The 16,619-nt window shown below is 40.6% G+C and overlaps 1 protein-coding gene across 1 annotated transcript; it reads right to left on the bottom strand.

The window, feature by feature from the left end:
• Nucleotides 1-216: 216 nt before the first annotated feature.
• Nucleotides 217-6,087, bottom strand: LOC110287959 (carcinoembryonic antigen-related cell adhesion molecule 3-like). The gene is made up of 4 exons (XM_021154435.1): nt 5,892-6,087; nt 4,497-4,856; nt 2,572-2,931; nt 217-359 (listed from the first exon to the last, which is right to left on the bottom strand). Exons 1-4 carry the CDS (start codon nt 5,953-5,955, stop codon nt 238-240), a joined length of 906 nt encoding a protein of 301 aa, XP_021010094.1. The 5' UTR covers nt 5,956-6,087; the 3' UTR covers nt 217-237.
• Between the last annotated feature and the right edge of the window lie 10,532 nt (nt 6,088-16,619).

The following is a 16,619-nucleotide window of genomic DNA, read 5'->3' as shown; positions in this document are numbered from 1 at the left end:
ATTCAGGATCCCTAGATAGTGATATAGTGGGAGTATTTTATGCTGGGGGAAACTGGCACATTATGGAGACCTGGGGAAATAGCTATTTCTACCAATAGGAATTTGTTGCAGGAAATTTCTCTATGTTGTTACTGAACTTGATTGGGTTCTAATCATGAGTCACAAGCTTGGATCAATTACCCATTCTTAATAAGGAAATTAAAAGAACTAAAAGAATACTGGTAAGCACAAAGATATTTAATTGTAATAGATTGTAACAGAAACAGAAGAAAAGCACATGTCCAACTTCTGTATTTGTTTCTTCGACATCCTTTGTTGATGTGGTGGTTGTTGATTGCCTGAAGCCTGTCTTCCATGTTCTGAATTGAGATGAACATTTAAATAGAAAACTAATGATAAATACATTTAAGCAGTCCCAACCAAGGTATAAACCCACACACCCTGCCGCATCATTGTCTAGGTTTAATCCCGTCCCATACTGTGACGTGGTAAGGTGAAATCTCTTTCTGAAGACAAAATTCCCCTTTGGCTAGGGGAATTTCTTCCTTCTCTCATCATGAAACCTCTGGGGGAGATTCTCTTTTTTTGGAAGGGAATTCATTGTTTCAATCATCTATTGAGCTGAGAGATACACATGGCTCTTAAACTATCTTCCTTTCTGCAAGCAGGCTATAATATGTAAAAATTATTAGGTACAGCCAGGATATAAGACCAATTCCTGCAATGACTAATTTTTTAAGAGCACAGAAAGGCCTTAGATCAATCTCTGAGTGCTGTAGGGTCCCATTTTGATTAAATGTAGAAGTTACAAATTGGCATGAAGCTGGTGAATCCATGAACAAAGGGATACCTGAGTGTGAATCCTGTTGGGGACAGCACTGACCAGAGGGTGCATGTGAGTGTAAGATTTCTCTACTGGGTAAAATAAGAAACAATACAAACTGTTCAGCAGTGTCAAATGTCATGGTTAGTGTCTATTTAGAAGAATTCTGTCCTGGCCTCCATGAACTATGAGGCACAGAGGGACAGGGCCAACCTCAGAATAAGAGGCACTTTCTTTCTTCCACTTCCTAAGACCCAGGAATAACAAACCAAGTTGCATCCAATGCTTTCAGAATATACAGTCTAATGGAATTAATCATTTCTGGAGTTTTAAATTATGTCAGTGGATGACAGGAGTCACTTTGAGTCAGTGTGACAATATGAGGTATAGATACATGTGGTAAAGCCATTAGACAACACTGATTGTGTCACCTCATTTGTGTAAACCGACAGGAAGATGGAGAGCCACACTAGGAGGAAGATGACATCAAAAGTGGAAAGGAGTAAACAAGCAAGATATTGGTGTTGGCAGCCTCATCCTTCTACCTTTAGCCTCTGGGGACTCAATATAGAGTTGCAAGATGTGTTTCTTTCTGTCTCTTGTCTTATTACACATACCAACACCAATCTAAATAGTCAGAAACAAAAGTAGGACTACTTGACAGTGAGAGTGTGTGAGGCAAAGCCTTCTCCCTATGCTTCAAGAGGCATGAACCCACCACAAGAAGAAATCTCTGATCTGAAGCCCAGAGTATCGGAGTAGGAGAATTAGACTGGAGGAGGGTTCAGAATTCAATTAAGGCTTTATTACAAAGTCAAAACTGTCAATTTGTTGCTTCCACTGCCTGGACCAGACGCTCCCTGTGAGACACTGATGCCTAAAGAGAAAATTTCTGAACACACAGCACTCCTCTGACCCACAGATACTTGATAAGACCTAATAGGATGGATAAGTTGGGCATGTGCCTATACATAGACATCTTGTACTTCTGATATGCCAACCATAGGCTGTGTAAACTTTATTCAACTAGTGTCTTTGCTGTCTCACAGATTCCCTACAATAGTATACATGGTAACATCATTTCCATTTATATAAGTGAAATTCAAATATTAATAATGTCCTGAACTGAAGAGCTGTTAAAATCAGGAGTGCATCTAATCATTTGCCTAAAGAAGAGACTTCCCTAGGCTGAACTAAGGATGAGCAGTTGCCAAGAGGACCTATGTTCACTTGGGGATCCAAACTTTCCTGTGAAGTCTCAAGTCTATCAGAACAGTCAGTGTGGTGCATGTCCAGCTGTTCTGTCCATGTTGAATCTCAGGAAAAGGAGATTCCCAAAAGACCTAGCCTAATCATGATTGTCATGACAGATACTGGGTTGTTCCACAGGCTCTAAGATTTGGATGTAGAATGACACATTGCTTCCAGTCATCTTTAGCAGGTAGTCAAGTTCAAGCAATTTCACAAAGCTTGCTTATTTCCATGTTCAGGGAGAGGTCCAAGAGTGTCTGAGCTGAGGATGACATCATTGGACCAAGTTACTATACTACTGTCTGCAGGTTCCAGTCAGATCAAGGCTTCTGATCTATTTCTGTTTGCCCCCATGATGTATGTTTCTTACTAAATGTCCAACCCAACTGAGAATACACTGTCCAGAGGATAGGAAGGTATAGTCCAAGCCAACCTTCTTAGGTATACAGAGAAGAATAAACCCCACCATCACCCAGGAATCACAAAGAATCACTTACTGTTTACTTTGAGGTACACAATGGCAGATTCTGATATCAAACCCACAGGTATGGTTCGTAGGCTGTAAAGTCCTGTGTCTTCCTGTGAGACCTTCGAGAGCACCAGGGATCCATCACTGCATACTGTCAGTCTGTCTAAATATGTGTGCCCCATCATGGTTGAATTGGTGAGGAATGAATGGCTTGCTATCTTAAAATGGTCAACTGGTAATACCCCTTTGTGCCAGACAAAGCCTTGAAGATTCTCTGGCAGATTATAAACCAGCATAAGAATATCATCGTTTTCTTCAATCCTAGATGGCACAAACTCAATTTTAAGTTGAGAAGAAGTAGGACGCTTTCTGAAGCCTAAAATTGGGCCTAGAGGGAAAAAAAGGAAATAGAAAGAAACCATCAAAAGTGATTTATTTGCATGTGGTGGGAAGAAGGGTCTCTGTGTTCTTAGCAGCTGTGTCCATCACTCAGCCTTGATGTGTGGGTAAAGGCGTGTTTACCCTACTTGGTGGAGATCAGCAACACAGGTTCCGTGCCTTCAGTGTCCTTGAACTGTGTGACATTGTATGTGACATTTCCTTCCCCTGTATGTATGACTCACCCTTCACTGCCCAAAGATCTCTGCTCAGACACACTGTGGGTGGAGGACAGTGCCTCCCTCACCATGTTCCTTGAAAGGAACTGGGTCTACACACTCACATATTTTGCACTGGACCTTTCATGGTGCATTCTCGATGCCCTTGCTCATGTTTCTTGCCATCCAGGAGAAGATTTTGTGGCCTGAGATCAGACAGATAACCTTGGAAGATCCAATGCCTAGAAAGGGCTCAATGGATAAATGAATGGATAGATAGATGGGTGCTCCAGGTCACTGTATGTCCATGAATTGAGTTACCAAATTCTCAGATTCTAAGATAATTAAAGTTTTACTCCCCAATTGAATTTATTTTTATTGGCTCTTTGTGTTAGGGAATGGAACATGCACTCAAGCATGTATCAGTGTATGAGTGAGTGGGTGCATGCCACAGTATCTTTGTATAGGTCAGAGGACATCTTGTGTGACTAAGTTCTCTCCTGAACTCAGGTCATCAGGGATGACAGCAAGTACTCATATTCACTGAGTCATCTCACAATTTGCTTTTCATTTGAAGAGTCATCTTGTCATAGGTGAGGACATTAGTCTTTAGAATATACTTGCCGAGGTGATTATTGAACTTGATAAATGAACAATACAACTTTTATCTCCTCATCTTACCATTTCCTTTTCACTGACAGCTCCTAGCTGTAGAGATGCTGTCTACCTTGTTGTGTCTTCTCATCTCGTGTTGGAAACAGAGACTCTGAGTCTCCTCTGAAGCCTTTTTTCTCTCCAGGATTCTCTAGACAATCATTTAGCTAACCTCCTCCAAGAAAGGGATTGGGATTTGTGTGGGCATGTGTAGCAGGATTTCCTGCCACCATGTGTACATTTGCTTGGAGATTAAGGAGGCAGCTCCACAACCTCTGATGTCTGCTCTGTTCTCCTTCCTTGGAGAACACATTCACCTCCCCCAGTACCTCTGAGCCTGCTCTAATATCAACTCTGCTGTCCTCCCTCACTTTGACTGAGTCTTGGACAGAGGTCTGGATGTAGGGTCACTGATGATTCCATAGTTTCCTCTTCTATTCCTCAATTCAGGTACATGTTCATGGTTGACACTGACATCTTTTTCTGAGTTACTCTGCACAAGTCCTCCTCTCTGCAGGTGCCGTCAAATGAGGGATTCTGGTCTATGAAACCCAAAATACATGTCCTGCACTAAATCTTCAAACAACAACATGGAGACACAATGCAGAGGGGAGGTAGATCCACTTCAGGCCTGACAGTCCTCTGAATGTATACTGGAATGAATCCCACCCAACAACAGATTTCACAAAAATTTTTTACTTACTCTGTACAAAGAATTCTGCACGTGTTATTTCACGTCTTGAGGTTGTATCAAGTATTTGTAGAGTGTAGTATCCCGAGACTTTTCTGGTGACATTCTTGATCATCAGAGATCCATTATTGAGCACTGTCTCTCTACCACTGTGTGCAGGTCCCATCACACTAGAATTGGTAGCTATCACATGTCTTGCAATTTCAAACATCTTGAGCAGTTTACCTCCTCTGTACCAGGAAAGGGTTTGAACATTCTCTGGCAAATTTTGCACAAACAGAAGAACATTATCCCCTTCAACAGCAATGGGAGGCACTGATTCAATAGTGATCTGGGCAGTAGTGGGAAGCAGCCAGCATGTTAAAATGGAGACTAGAAGGGAAGAAAGAAATTCCATGAACATTGGGACCACTGCATTTGATGAAAAGATGAAATCTGTGTCCTGAGTGGACATGATCATCAATAAGCCCAGCTAGGTAGGGAGAATGGCACCAATGTACTTTAAAGGGGTGAGCAAAATTACCTCTGATCCATTAGTGGCCCTGAACTTGTTCCTTTCTATGTATGGAACTCTCTCCTTGGGTATCTTAAGGACTCCCCAAACTGCCCTCACCTTCTGCTCACATTCATAATACTTGGACTGAGAAGATGTCTCCTGTTAACTCTTAATCTAGAGATCTTCACTTTCTCTTTTTTTCTGTATTCTCTCTCTAGTCTGAGTTATCTGATTTTTCTTAAAGATGGTCTTTCTGGTCTAACTTACAGTCCACTAGTCTAGGACTTTATTAGAACGAAGACAAGCCTGCTATCTTTGGAATGCCCAGAACTGATAAAAGCTTGGATACCTTTGAATGAGTGGGAAAATGCATGTACCAGGGCTATACATACCAGGAGTATCTTTACAAAATGCTAAAATATTAAATTAATGACACCTTTAGTACAAGAGTTTGGTATAGTTTGTATGTGTGGGGAAGGTGAATGCTTATATATGTGTGTGTTTGTGTGCATTTGTGTATAGGTGAATGTATACACAGCACATACTTGTAAGTCAGACACCTTGTAAATGCTGGGAATTCAAATGATGTCTGAGGATTAGCAGCCAGTGGCACTACCATTAAGTCATCTCAGTGTCTCTCCCTAGTTTGTTTTTTAATTGGCCAGCCACCCTCTCAAGTTTGGGGACATCAGTCCTCATTAAATAGTTGTTTATGCGACTAACTTGGAGTAGAAATCAATGGTGTCATTTGTCCATTATACTATCTTGTGTCACTGCCGGCAGTGGCGTGCCTCTCCCTGTCTATGTCCTCTTCCCCAAATCCCGAGTCTACCAAAGGTTCCTATCTTCTTCAGGGACTTCAGCAAGGTTCTGAACTTCTTCCACTCAGTACCAAAGAATGGCCTCCTCACCTGTGAGCAGGAGCCCCTGCCAGGATGTACAGTCTTTACAGGAAAGGGCATCAGAGTTCATCATAACCTCTGCTACTTTCCACCTGCTCCGTGCTCCCTCAGTGAAAAGGTTCAGCTCCTGTGCTGTTTCTGCACTCTGTTCTACTGTCAGTTCTGCTGAGCTTCCTCCCTTTTATCTGAGTCTCCTCCTAGGTAGGATTTCCTCCTATAATAAAATGGGTTGTATCTCCTGTCCCCTATGCTTTTCCCCTTTCCTCTCATTATGTCACAGTCCACCAGACTGCACATTGAGCAATAAAGCTCACAAGACTCCGCAGGCCCTCATAAGACCTTATATGAACATATGGTGCTTTGTGATTTGCATACAAACAGGAAATCATATAGGATATAAATGAATATGCTTGACATCCAGCCAAAAAGAACCCTGATTGTTCTAACTTTCTTCTGTACGATAAACACCTTGATCAAAAGCAGCTTAAGAGAGCAAAGAATTTGCAGGCCAGACTCAGAGGTCAATTCAATTCTTGAGGGAAATTAAGGTACACATAAAAGACAAGAATCTGGAGTCAGGAACAGAGGAGGAAAGTTGTTTAATGTGTCATTCAAGTCCTTCTCTGTGTGTCTCTGTCTCTCTGTTTCTGTCTGTCTCTATGTCTTTGTTTATTTCTCTCCCTCCTTCTTTCTCTCTGTCTCTCTTCCCCCTCTGTCTCTATCTGTCTCTCTGTCTCTGTCTCTGTCTTTGTCTCTTTCCCTCCTCAGGGATACTTGGGTTACTATCTTTCTGAGACAATCTAGAACCACCTACATAGGCATAGCATCATTCACAGTAGCCTCTGACCTCCTACTTCAATTAAGACACTCAAGAGATTAATCCACAGATTCCTTCAATGTGATCTATGAAAGACAATGACTCAACTTAGTCTCTTCTAGCCCCACTCCTATGACTTTAGGATGTGTACATTTAACAATAAATACTAACTACCACTGGAAGCTGCCTGTTATCCAAGGAAGTTCCCATCACTGTTGGCTCTGACCATCACATGTGTTCCTGTACATACCCTCAGACGGCTGGACCTTCAGAGACAGGACTCAGTTCAGAAGCAGCCCATCCTGAGATTTACTTTCCCAGTTCCCTGATTCTCAACCATGGAACTCTTAGGTGTCAATCAGTGACATTTTCATTCTCAAGAAAGGTAGTGAAATTAGTATCGTGGTCTATTCTAACTCAGGACAGGCCTGCCTGGCACCTTCACTTCCTCTTCCAATGAAAATGGCATCAAAGGTGAGTCAGTGTACAGGAAATACAGGAACAGACCTAGGAGCAGAGCTCTGGGCTGCTTTTACCCCCCCCCATCTACAGTGCATTTTCATGTCATTTGACTGCCTATGAGCAGGTTGAAAAACAGTGACACAGTACAGGGGAACGCCAGAGCCAAGAAGTGGGAATGGGTGGGTGGGGGAGTGGCTGGGAGAGCATGGGGGGACTTTTGGGATAGCATTGGAAATGTAAATGAAATAAATACCTAATAAAAATAATAATTTCATTAAAAAATAAAATAAAAACAGTGAGTGTTCCTACTAGGTCAAGAAGTCATAAAAGGAAATGCAGGAGGCAGAAAGACATGGCTTACTGACAGAAAGAAATCTACTTGCTTTCTCAAGGTTCCTACCTTCACCTAAAATGTCCCACTGACTTGTCTGAGATATGCTGTAACTCCCCACATCAGACTGAACCTGGAAGAATCAGAAAGACAAAGACAGGAGACAACTGATGGCTACATCAGGAGGCTCGGGAGAACACTGAGACTTGATTGCACTCACACAGACTAGAAAACATTTTCTTCATCTTACCAGAAAATCAAAAGACTCTATCCCAAAGCTTTCTGCAAATCCACTCAGCAGAGTATGTAATTTTGTTATATATAGTCCTATTGATGCTGATCTTAGAGCTATGGAGGTGGTAGCCATGAGGTCCCTGTTGTAAATAATGATATACAGGTAAACATGTTTTCATAAGGATCCTGGAGATCACTATCAATAAGACCATTAGAACTGTATCATGGGTAAAGGTAAGCAGATTCTTGTTCCTGAGTAGAAATAAAAGTCTAAGATGTTATTAAAGGAGCATTAGGGCAACATTAAGAAAAGAGAGAAATAGCTACTTCTATAGCCACTTTTGATATCAAAAGAGGGTAGGAGAAGAGCTGTTAAAGAGCAAGCCACAGTATTTCTCTAGCTAGGACACAACCACATATGGATCTCAACTAGAGGTCACAGTGTAGGTTGGTGGGAATATACTTAGGAACTATACACATGGCCCTGGCAGCACACACAAAATAGACTGAACTTTACTCTCATGTATTCACTAAGACTGAGTCTTAGATGCCCATATTCTTCCATAACTTGGTATAACCTGGTTCTAATGTAAACAGGAAGGGAACCTCAACCCTATTCTTGACCCAGCCCTGGGCTGCAAAGTTTTGGCTTGGGATAACATAGGTTGTTAATTTCAACCTAGGTGTACATGTTGGTGCTTTGGTTCATTAACTCAAGAGGAACTGGGTGTTCATGGTATACTCTTGTGATTAGGTGGTTAAAATCAGAAGGAATGAAATTTATTCTCAGCTACCATTTGGGTTGGGTCTGTCATTTCTGCGGGCACTCACTGGGTTCCAGTTTCAGCGTTGATAAAGTCCTCAGTCATTCACTGTGATACTGGATTAAGTAGTGTTTCTTTCTGATCTTGTGAGAGGCTTTGATGATTTGACTACCATATGCATATTGTACAATGAGACTCAGGTTTACAAGTTAATGTTCCCTTCTTTGAGGTGGTGTTGTCACTTGTAATGTTGGCCTTGGGGAGCAATATATTGAAGGCAGGACAGAAAGAAGATGGATCTCTGTGGGATCTCTTATCTTTGCAAAGGCCTCTTTCATCCAGTGTTGTCTCTCTTCAGTCCACCCCCAATACATGCCTTCAGTAAACTAGATAGAGGTGACTCAGGCAGATGCAGGAGGACCCGAGTTCTACAATATGATAATCCCCCCTGAGCTGGGATGGAGAAACAGTCCATGTCACGTGTAAGCTGAGTCTTTGTGATTGATGTTATAGACATTGGAGCTGAAGGCAAGGCTCCATGGACACTCACTATCCTTACTGACACACTGCTTGTATCAAGCCAGAGAATTCTGTGTTCCTCTAACTGCACTGATCTCCAGTATATAGCCTAGGCCAGCAACTTACAAGAACTTAGTGTTAATAACTCTATTACAGGTAGAACAGAAAAAAATGTCCCTTTAAGCTTTGTGAGCAGCACCCACACCTGTCCTCATGACTTTATGTGTGTACATAAACCACATATGAGACTAGAATTCAGGTAACTATGCAAGATGAGTCATAACAAACATGAGGTGTTTAAAATCAGTGAGCTTCTGAGAGAGCCCTATGTTGGATGAATGATACACTGGGAGGGACAAAGCAAAGACAAGTCTTTAATGTTGCAGAAGTGACAGTAGCACACAAGAAAACAAATAATTTATCATATTATTTGTGGAATTCTGCAGAAACTCTCCAGAGACATGTGCTTTAGTTCTGGAGTCAAATTTAACTGTTCATTTGATTTTGGTTCCTGAACAAGGTATACTCTCAAGCTATGGATGACCAAGATTAAAATCAGCTCCTCCATGCTCCACAGAAAGCTGAGATAGCCTCCAGGGTTGAGACAGTAGATATGTGACTACAGACAGATTTCTCATGATTACATCTGTTTCTCATGGTCAGAGTGAGCCTGGGCAGAGCAAGCCCTGTATTAGATTTAGGATTTATTGGAAAAGACACAACAAAATCTTCTCCTTTACATTCCAGGAGGAGTGACAGTGGCACATCAGATATCACATGATTTCATTTGTAGTAGGTAGGTTGGAGAGTCCTGGAATTCTGCAGAAACTCTCCAGAGGCAGGAGTTCTTTTTGTATATCAGTTTCCCAAGTAGAGGACACATGGTTAGGAAATGTTGAAATCTCTACAATGTCATCTTATTATGACCAAGACATAATCATGGGACAGGACAGCTGTCTAGATGAGCAGTGTCTGTCACTATTTGCTGAAGGACAGACTGCATTAGACTTAATCACTGAGGATACTGTGGTGTAAGGAGGACTTATATCTTTTGTTCCTCCCTTGGGTATCTTGACTATTTTGCCAAGTTTCATAAGCCATCAGATCAATTGACCAATGACTTGGGCACCTGGGCAGCTGTACTCCTTTTGCTGAGACTCAGAAGTACATGCCATGGTGATCTTACTTGAGGGACTTATGGCAGTGCATTAGCTGGTTCCATGAACTAGGAGTTTCAGACAGCTAATAAATCAGTCTATTCAGTTAACAGGTTCCACCCTTACCAACACTCTCCCAGAGTAACTTGAACTCAGGAGTCTGGGATACTGACCAGGAGCCAGGACATCCTAGTGGCCTACCTTCTAATTAGACTTGGTATTTCCCTCAGACAGACCATTCTTGAAATCCAAAGAGCTTTCTTGGTCCATATTTATGGTGAGGGACATAAAATCTGGCTTATTCTAATTATTTGACTGAAATATCACACTGACATCCTCCTATCAGCAGAACAAATTCAGAAAAAGTATATCTGATATTACAATTTTCCTTCACTGGGTATCTCCTCACTAAATACTCAACCCCAGTGTGGATATAAAAACAACTGACAGGTAATAAGCAAATCCAGACATGTTTCTCTTGTTTTACTATGTAGAAACACCACCTGTATCCCTCAGAGATCAAAAAGAGCCTTGAACTGTTGACATGGTGAAATGCATGTGGTTTTTTGTTTGTTTGTTTGTTTGTTTTACCTCAGAATCCATATTTGTATGGTAAAAATTTCTGTTCTCATCAGGGTGGCATTCTGAAACATTAGGCACCCTTTGGCGTACATTGTCTCTCTGACACTGTATACAGGCCCCAGAACACTGAGTGTTGGCGTTTACAAAATGTGCAAGTTCATCCCTGTCAATTGCACATTCCCTTTTGTATCAGTAAAAGTCTTCAATATTCTCTGGCACATTAAAAACAACTTGAACATTTTCCCCTTCAGCTTCATTGAGTTATCATGATCCAACAGTATGTTGAGCAGTATGGGGAGAAGACCATTGAACATCATGCTAGAATCAAGAAAGATGACTTAGTGTTTAAGGGCACTGGCTACTTTTTCAAAGGACATGGGTACCCAGCATATATATGACATATCACCACTGCCTGTAACTACAGTTCTAGGAAACCTGAACATTCTTCTAAGCTCAGTTGGCACAATATAGCATTAACACAAAAGAATACATGCAGGCATAACTCCCATAAGTGTAAGTTAATCTTTAAGCATCTATTTTAAAAAATAAAATGAAAGTGAACTTAGAATAAAGAGAGTGGAATCTTGAAGACCCATGAATTAGGACAGAGAGTAGAACCCTAAGTCCTATTCATCTGTGTTCATTTCTCTGCCTTCCTCTTTGCATCTGGGTGCATCTATAGAACTGGAGAAAGGTTACATGACATGACCTCTTTTCAATCAGTGATTCTAAATATGTCTTTTACCATGTACTGAAATATGTTCTTAGGTTTCTGAATAGATTTCATCTGACTACATTTCAAATCTTTGCTCACTCACAAATGCTCAATCAAGAACATTTGTGGGGTAGAGAGATGCCTACCCTAACACTTCCTGTAGAATCCCTGCCTCATGTCTTAATCATTTCATTTTATAAAAAAATTACATTATTCTTTTGTGTGTATGCTTTAGTACAATGTGAATTCAAGAGCCCTCTGAGGACAGGGGACTATGTGTAATTACCTGTATCTGGAGATAGTTGAGGTTGTGAATTCTCCTAAGATGGTTTCTGGAAACTGAACTCAGGTGTTCTGAGAGAACTACTAGTATTCTTAACCACCTCGCCATCTCTCTAGCTCTTCTGTTTCATTTCTGTACTCTGTTACCTTTGTAGTTCCAGTCATCCCTTGGCTTTATCTTCTTGATGACAATCTGCTTTACAATCCATTGTAAGTAGAGCATTTTGAAGAACAAAATTTGCGTTCCTTTCTGGGAAGATCCAGTACCTTTAAACTCTCAGATATGTGGGTGAATGAATGAGTGAATGGAACAATGAATGAGTATATCAATGCAATAACTTTAGAGGCAGATCAGGGTGTAGCTTAGTGGGAGTTTGCCTGTATGCCATACACAATGCCCTGGCAGCACACACAAAAATGATTGAACTATACTCTCATTTGTTCACTAAGACTGAGCCTGAGATGCCCCTATTCCTTCATTACTGGGAGAAACCTGGTTTTATTTCGAACAATAATGGCCCCTCAACCTCATTACTGTTGTAATGCAAGAAAAAAATACATTTGGATTGAGCCATCAAAGGTTGCCAGTTTCAACTTTCCTGTGACTGTGAGTGGTTTGGATCATAAACCCAAGAAATGTTCATGGTCTTTGAACTAACTGGGAGTTCATGGTCTACTCTTTTCATGCTTGCAGTTACAGTCATGAAGGTACCAAATTTACTCTCAGCCAGCATTCAGTTTGCTTCTGACATTTCTGTTGACACTCACTGGGTTCCAAATTCAATACTCATAAAACCATAAGCCATTCATTGTGACACTGAGTAAATTGAGAGTCACATACACAGTGCTCCAGATACAAACAGCCTGTGTATGTGAGAGGCTTTGATGATCTGACCACAATAAAGTGTCTGAATATTGAGTTTTAGGCTCACAAACTAATATTGCCCTCTGTTGAAGTTATCACTTGCTTTGAAGAACTTGGGTAGCAGAGCTGTGTAGGCAACAGGGAGATGATGGCCCCCTGTGGGACCGAATCTTGCAAAGGTTTCTTTAATCCAAAATTGGTCCATCTTACCTCCAAACCCAATAATTCTCTTAGGAAATAGACAGAAGGAGACTTAGGCAAATGAAGGAGGAACTCAGTTACCTGAGATGATGGGCCCCTTGTTCCGGGTGAGACAATAAGTCTTTATCACATGTAAGCTGAGCTTCAGAGATGGATGGTACAGACATAGGAGTTGAAGTAGGTACTCCAATGTCTCTCCTTTCCAATGGCACTACAATTTTGTGTACCTCTAGCTTCACTAATTATTATTGATTAGCCTAGTTCAGTGTCCTGCAAAGTTTTACTGTTCAAAGGTATCTTACATCAGGACAGAATAAAACTTCCCATTTATTTTCATGAACAGCACCCTGATACTGTCCTCAGAATTTGATGTGTGAAGAGAAATCTCACACATCAGGTCTGGTGCATGATTGGAGTTCAACCAACTACCCACACAGGACCATAATAGGGTCCAGTGTCCCGACCCGTGGGACAGTCGACAGGGACTTGGGGGACACATGGAAGAGAATGGGGGACAAGAAACATGAAGAACGGACAGCAAGTAAAGAGGTCTGTTCAAGCTGACAAATTTTTATTTTTCCCACACAGGTTATATACTCACAAGAGCAGTAAGCAGATGGAAGGGGGTTGCTTTGTCTCTTTGTAATGTGCCTGTTCATGGGTAAATAGTTCAATGGGAAGATCAGAACAGAATGGGTTATTAGGCACCCATCCACAAGATTTATAGCTATTTGTTCTTCGCTGACTTCAAGATCTATGTTTATTTGTACTCAGATGGGCTAGGATTTTCCCATAGAAGGCAAGACTTTGTGTCAGCAAGCACTTAGGGCAGTTAATGTTCAAACAAGATCACTCCCAACAGTCTAGTCTTTCCAGGTGTTTGTGACTGCATGGGCTACAGGGCCTTAAAGAAAAGGATGAAATTCAAGGGATGAGTTTCAGAATGAACTAGTATAGTGAAGGGTATGTAATACACACAAATTTAAAACAAAACCACTGTTTTTTCTATTGTCCTGTAATGCATTTTCTCAAACAGGTAAGCACCATGAGAGATATTTTCTGAAATGCAGATGGCAGGTTTATATCTTGAAATATTCATGCTTAGTTATTTAGAGTATATGATTATCTCTACACAACATGCATGCCTGGTGCCCACAAAGCTCAGAGACCTCACTGGAATCCTGGAAGTAAAGTTACAGATGTTTATGAGTTGCCACGGGAGTGCTAGAAAGTGAACTTGGGTCTTGTACAGGAGAATCCAAGGATGAATGTCTCCAAGACTGCTAGATGGATACTTTTAGAGGCATATCTCACTGGTGGAAGGTAGAGAGCAAATAACTGATAGAACTATGACTGGAAGAGATGTATTTGGTCAGTTTATCTAGGCTAGGGGTTACGATGATCTCCATGTGACAGCATTGTTCCTAATATCCAATATCTGAAGCCAATACCTGCAAGAATTCTTTCTCTGATGAGCACAATTTGGTAGGGTGAAAGAAAGATGCTGATGCTGTTTGAAATCAAGGACTATCTGAACAGAGTGAACCCTGAGTTCTATATAGTGTCTATTAAACTGGAGGATGAAGCAAAACAGGGTTATTTTACCTACCAGATTAGTGAAAGTGGCATATCATAAAACATTATTTCCTGTCTAGTATGTGGAATTCTGCAATAATTCTCCAGAGACAGTTTTCTTAGTTCTGAAATCAAATCTTACTGTCCATTTTTTTTTTTTTTGCTTCCTGAACAAGATGTTCTGTTACGCTATGGATGACCAAGATTAACATCAGCTCCTCCCTGCTCCAAAGACAGCTGAGAAGGCCACAGGGTAGAGACAGTAGATATGTGACTGGAGACTGATTACTCATGCTTCACTTATGCTTCTCATGGTCTGTGTGAGCCAAAGCAAAGAGACAGCCTTGTATCAGACTCAGGATTTATTGGAAGGGACACAACAAAGCCTTTTCCTTTACATTCCATGAGAAGTGACAGTGGCACACTAGATAACACATGATTTCATCTGTAGTAGGTAGGATGGGAAGTCCTGGAATTCTGCAGAAATTTGCAAAGACAGGAGTTTTTTCTGTATATTACTTTCTTTTGGGAAAATTTGCAGTTAGTGAATTTTACACTTTTTTTTTTCCAAATTTAAAAGAATTTATTAGAAAAGTTCTTACTAGTTATACCTACATAGGCAGTTTCAACAATCACAAATTAATATAATCTCTCATATCAACAGGCTAAAGAAAAATTATATTTTCATATCAACATATGCCAAAATGAATATGACCAACCCAGTACCTATTTTATACTAAAAGCCAAATTACCATTAAATCAAAAATAAATTATAACTTTTTAGCTGATAAAAATGAATGTACAAATTTTTGTAGCCAATATCATACTTAATATTTAACAAGTAGACAATATTCTTCCTAGGGTCACATACAAGACATAAATCTCTTCTTTCTCATTCCCATTCAATATTATACTAGGGTTCTTTTCTAACAAAGAGATAAATAGAATTAGTAAAAAATGAAATAATATATGTAGCATTTAAATACACAGAAGCTTTCTCATGTAACATATCATTCAAAATGCACTCATCTTTTTTATTGGGAACAGGAAACACGTGACATGACATGCACTGGAAACCTATGTGAGCTAGTCTTTCCTGTAACACTACATAACCAGGGGTTAAACCTCAGTTGTCAAACTTGGAAGTTAGCACCTTAACTCAATGAGCCATCTTACCAATCCAATGAATAAACATTTTGTAATGAGCTATCACAGTATACTTAAAAGCATGGAAGCCCATTAGCCTCCTTCTGATGAAAGAATCAGTTGCAGGAATTCTCATTCCTTGCTGACAGATATATAGTGTTTTTGCATATGGACTGTCCCACAGAACTTATATTTTGATTACTTATATCAAGTTGGTGTGTTCATTTGAATGCTATTGAGTCTTTTGGCATACAGCATGCCTGACTGGTAAACATAACCAGTACAGGAAGTCTTTTGAATGTGTTTTTTTCACTGTTCCTTGGGTGCACCTCTCTGTTTTATGCCTTATAGTATAAGAAGAGACAGCATCATGCACTGCGACCATCACAGGTGGAACACTTGTGCTACCGTGCCTCTCTATGACACTGATTTTGCTCTCTGAGATTAAAAAAAAATAAAATAAAATATTCTCTACCAAATTGCTGCTGCCATTTAATTTCATTTGTTATATGTCAAAAGTAATTAGCTTCTATGTAGAAAAAAGGTTTGCCTATAATGGTTCATCTAGTTATTAACCACACTACCAGGTACTTATTTCTTTTTATTTTTCTTTTTTTAATTGGGAATTTATTTCACTTACATTTCCAATGCTATCGCAAAATTCCCCACATGCTCCCCCACCCACTCCCACACCCACCCACTCCCACTTCTTGGCCCTGGTGTTCCCCTGTAGTGAGGCATATAAAGTTTGCACGACCAATGGGCCTTTCTTTCCACTGATGGCCGACTAGGCCATTTTCAGATTCATATGCAGCTAGAGACACAAACTCCAGGGGGGTACTGGTTAGTTCATATTGTTGTTCAACCTATAGGATTGAAGATCCCTTTAGCTCTTGGGTACTTTCTATAGGTCCTCCATTGGGGGCCCTGTGGTCCATCCAATAGCTGAAAGTGAGCACCCACGTCTGTGTTTGCTAGGCCCCGGCATAGTCTCACAAGACACAGCTATATCAGGGTCCTTTCAGCAAAATCTTGCTAGTGTATGCAATGGTGTCAGCTTCTGGAAGCTGATTATGGGATGGATCCC

This window comes from Mus caroli, unplaced genomic scaffold (assembly GCF_900094665.2).
Source record: "Mus caroli unplaced genomic scaffold, CAROLI_EIJ_v1.1 scaffold_17665_1, whole genome shotgun sequence".
In the NCBI taxonomy this organism is placed as follows: domain Eukaryota; kingdom Metazoa; phylum Chordata; class Mammalia; order Rodentia; family Muridae; genus Mus; species Mus caroli.
This window is presented reverse-complemented; position numbering and strand designations above follow the sequence as displayed.

Excerpts from the sequence above, each read along its gene's own strand:
- LOC110287959 (XM_021154435.1), bottom strand. The coding sequence starts at position 5,955 with ATGATGAACTCTGATGCCCTTTCCTGTAAAGACTGTACATCCTGGCAG. Across the intron at positions 4,857-5,891 it reads GCAGGGGCTCCTGCTCACAG|TCTCCATTTTAACATGCTGG; the intron begins GTGAGGAGGCCA and ends CTTCCCTTCTAG. Across the intron at positions 2,932-4,496 it reads TGCAGAATTCTTTGTACAGA|GCCCAATTTTAGGCTTCAGA; the intron begins GTAAGTAAAAAA and ends TTTTCCCTCTAG.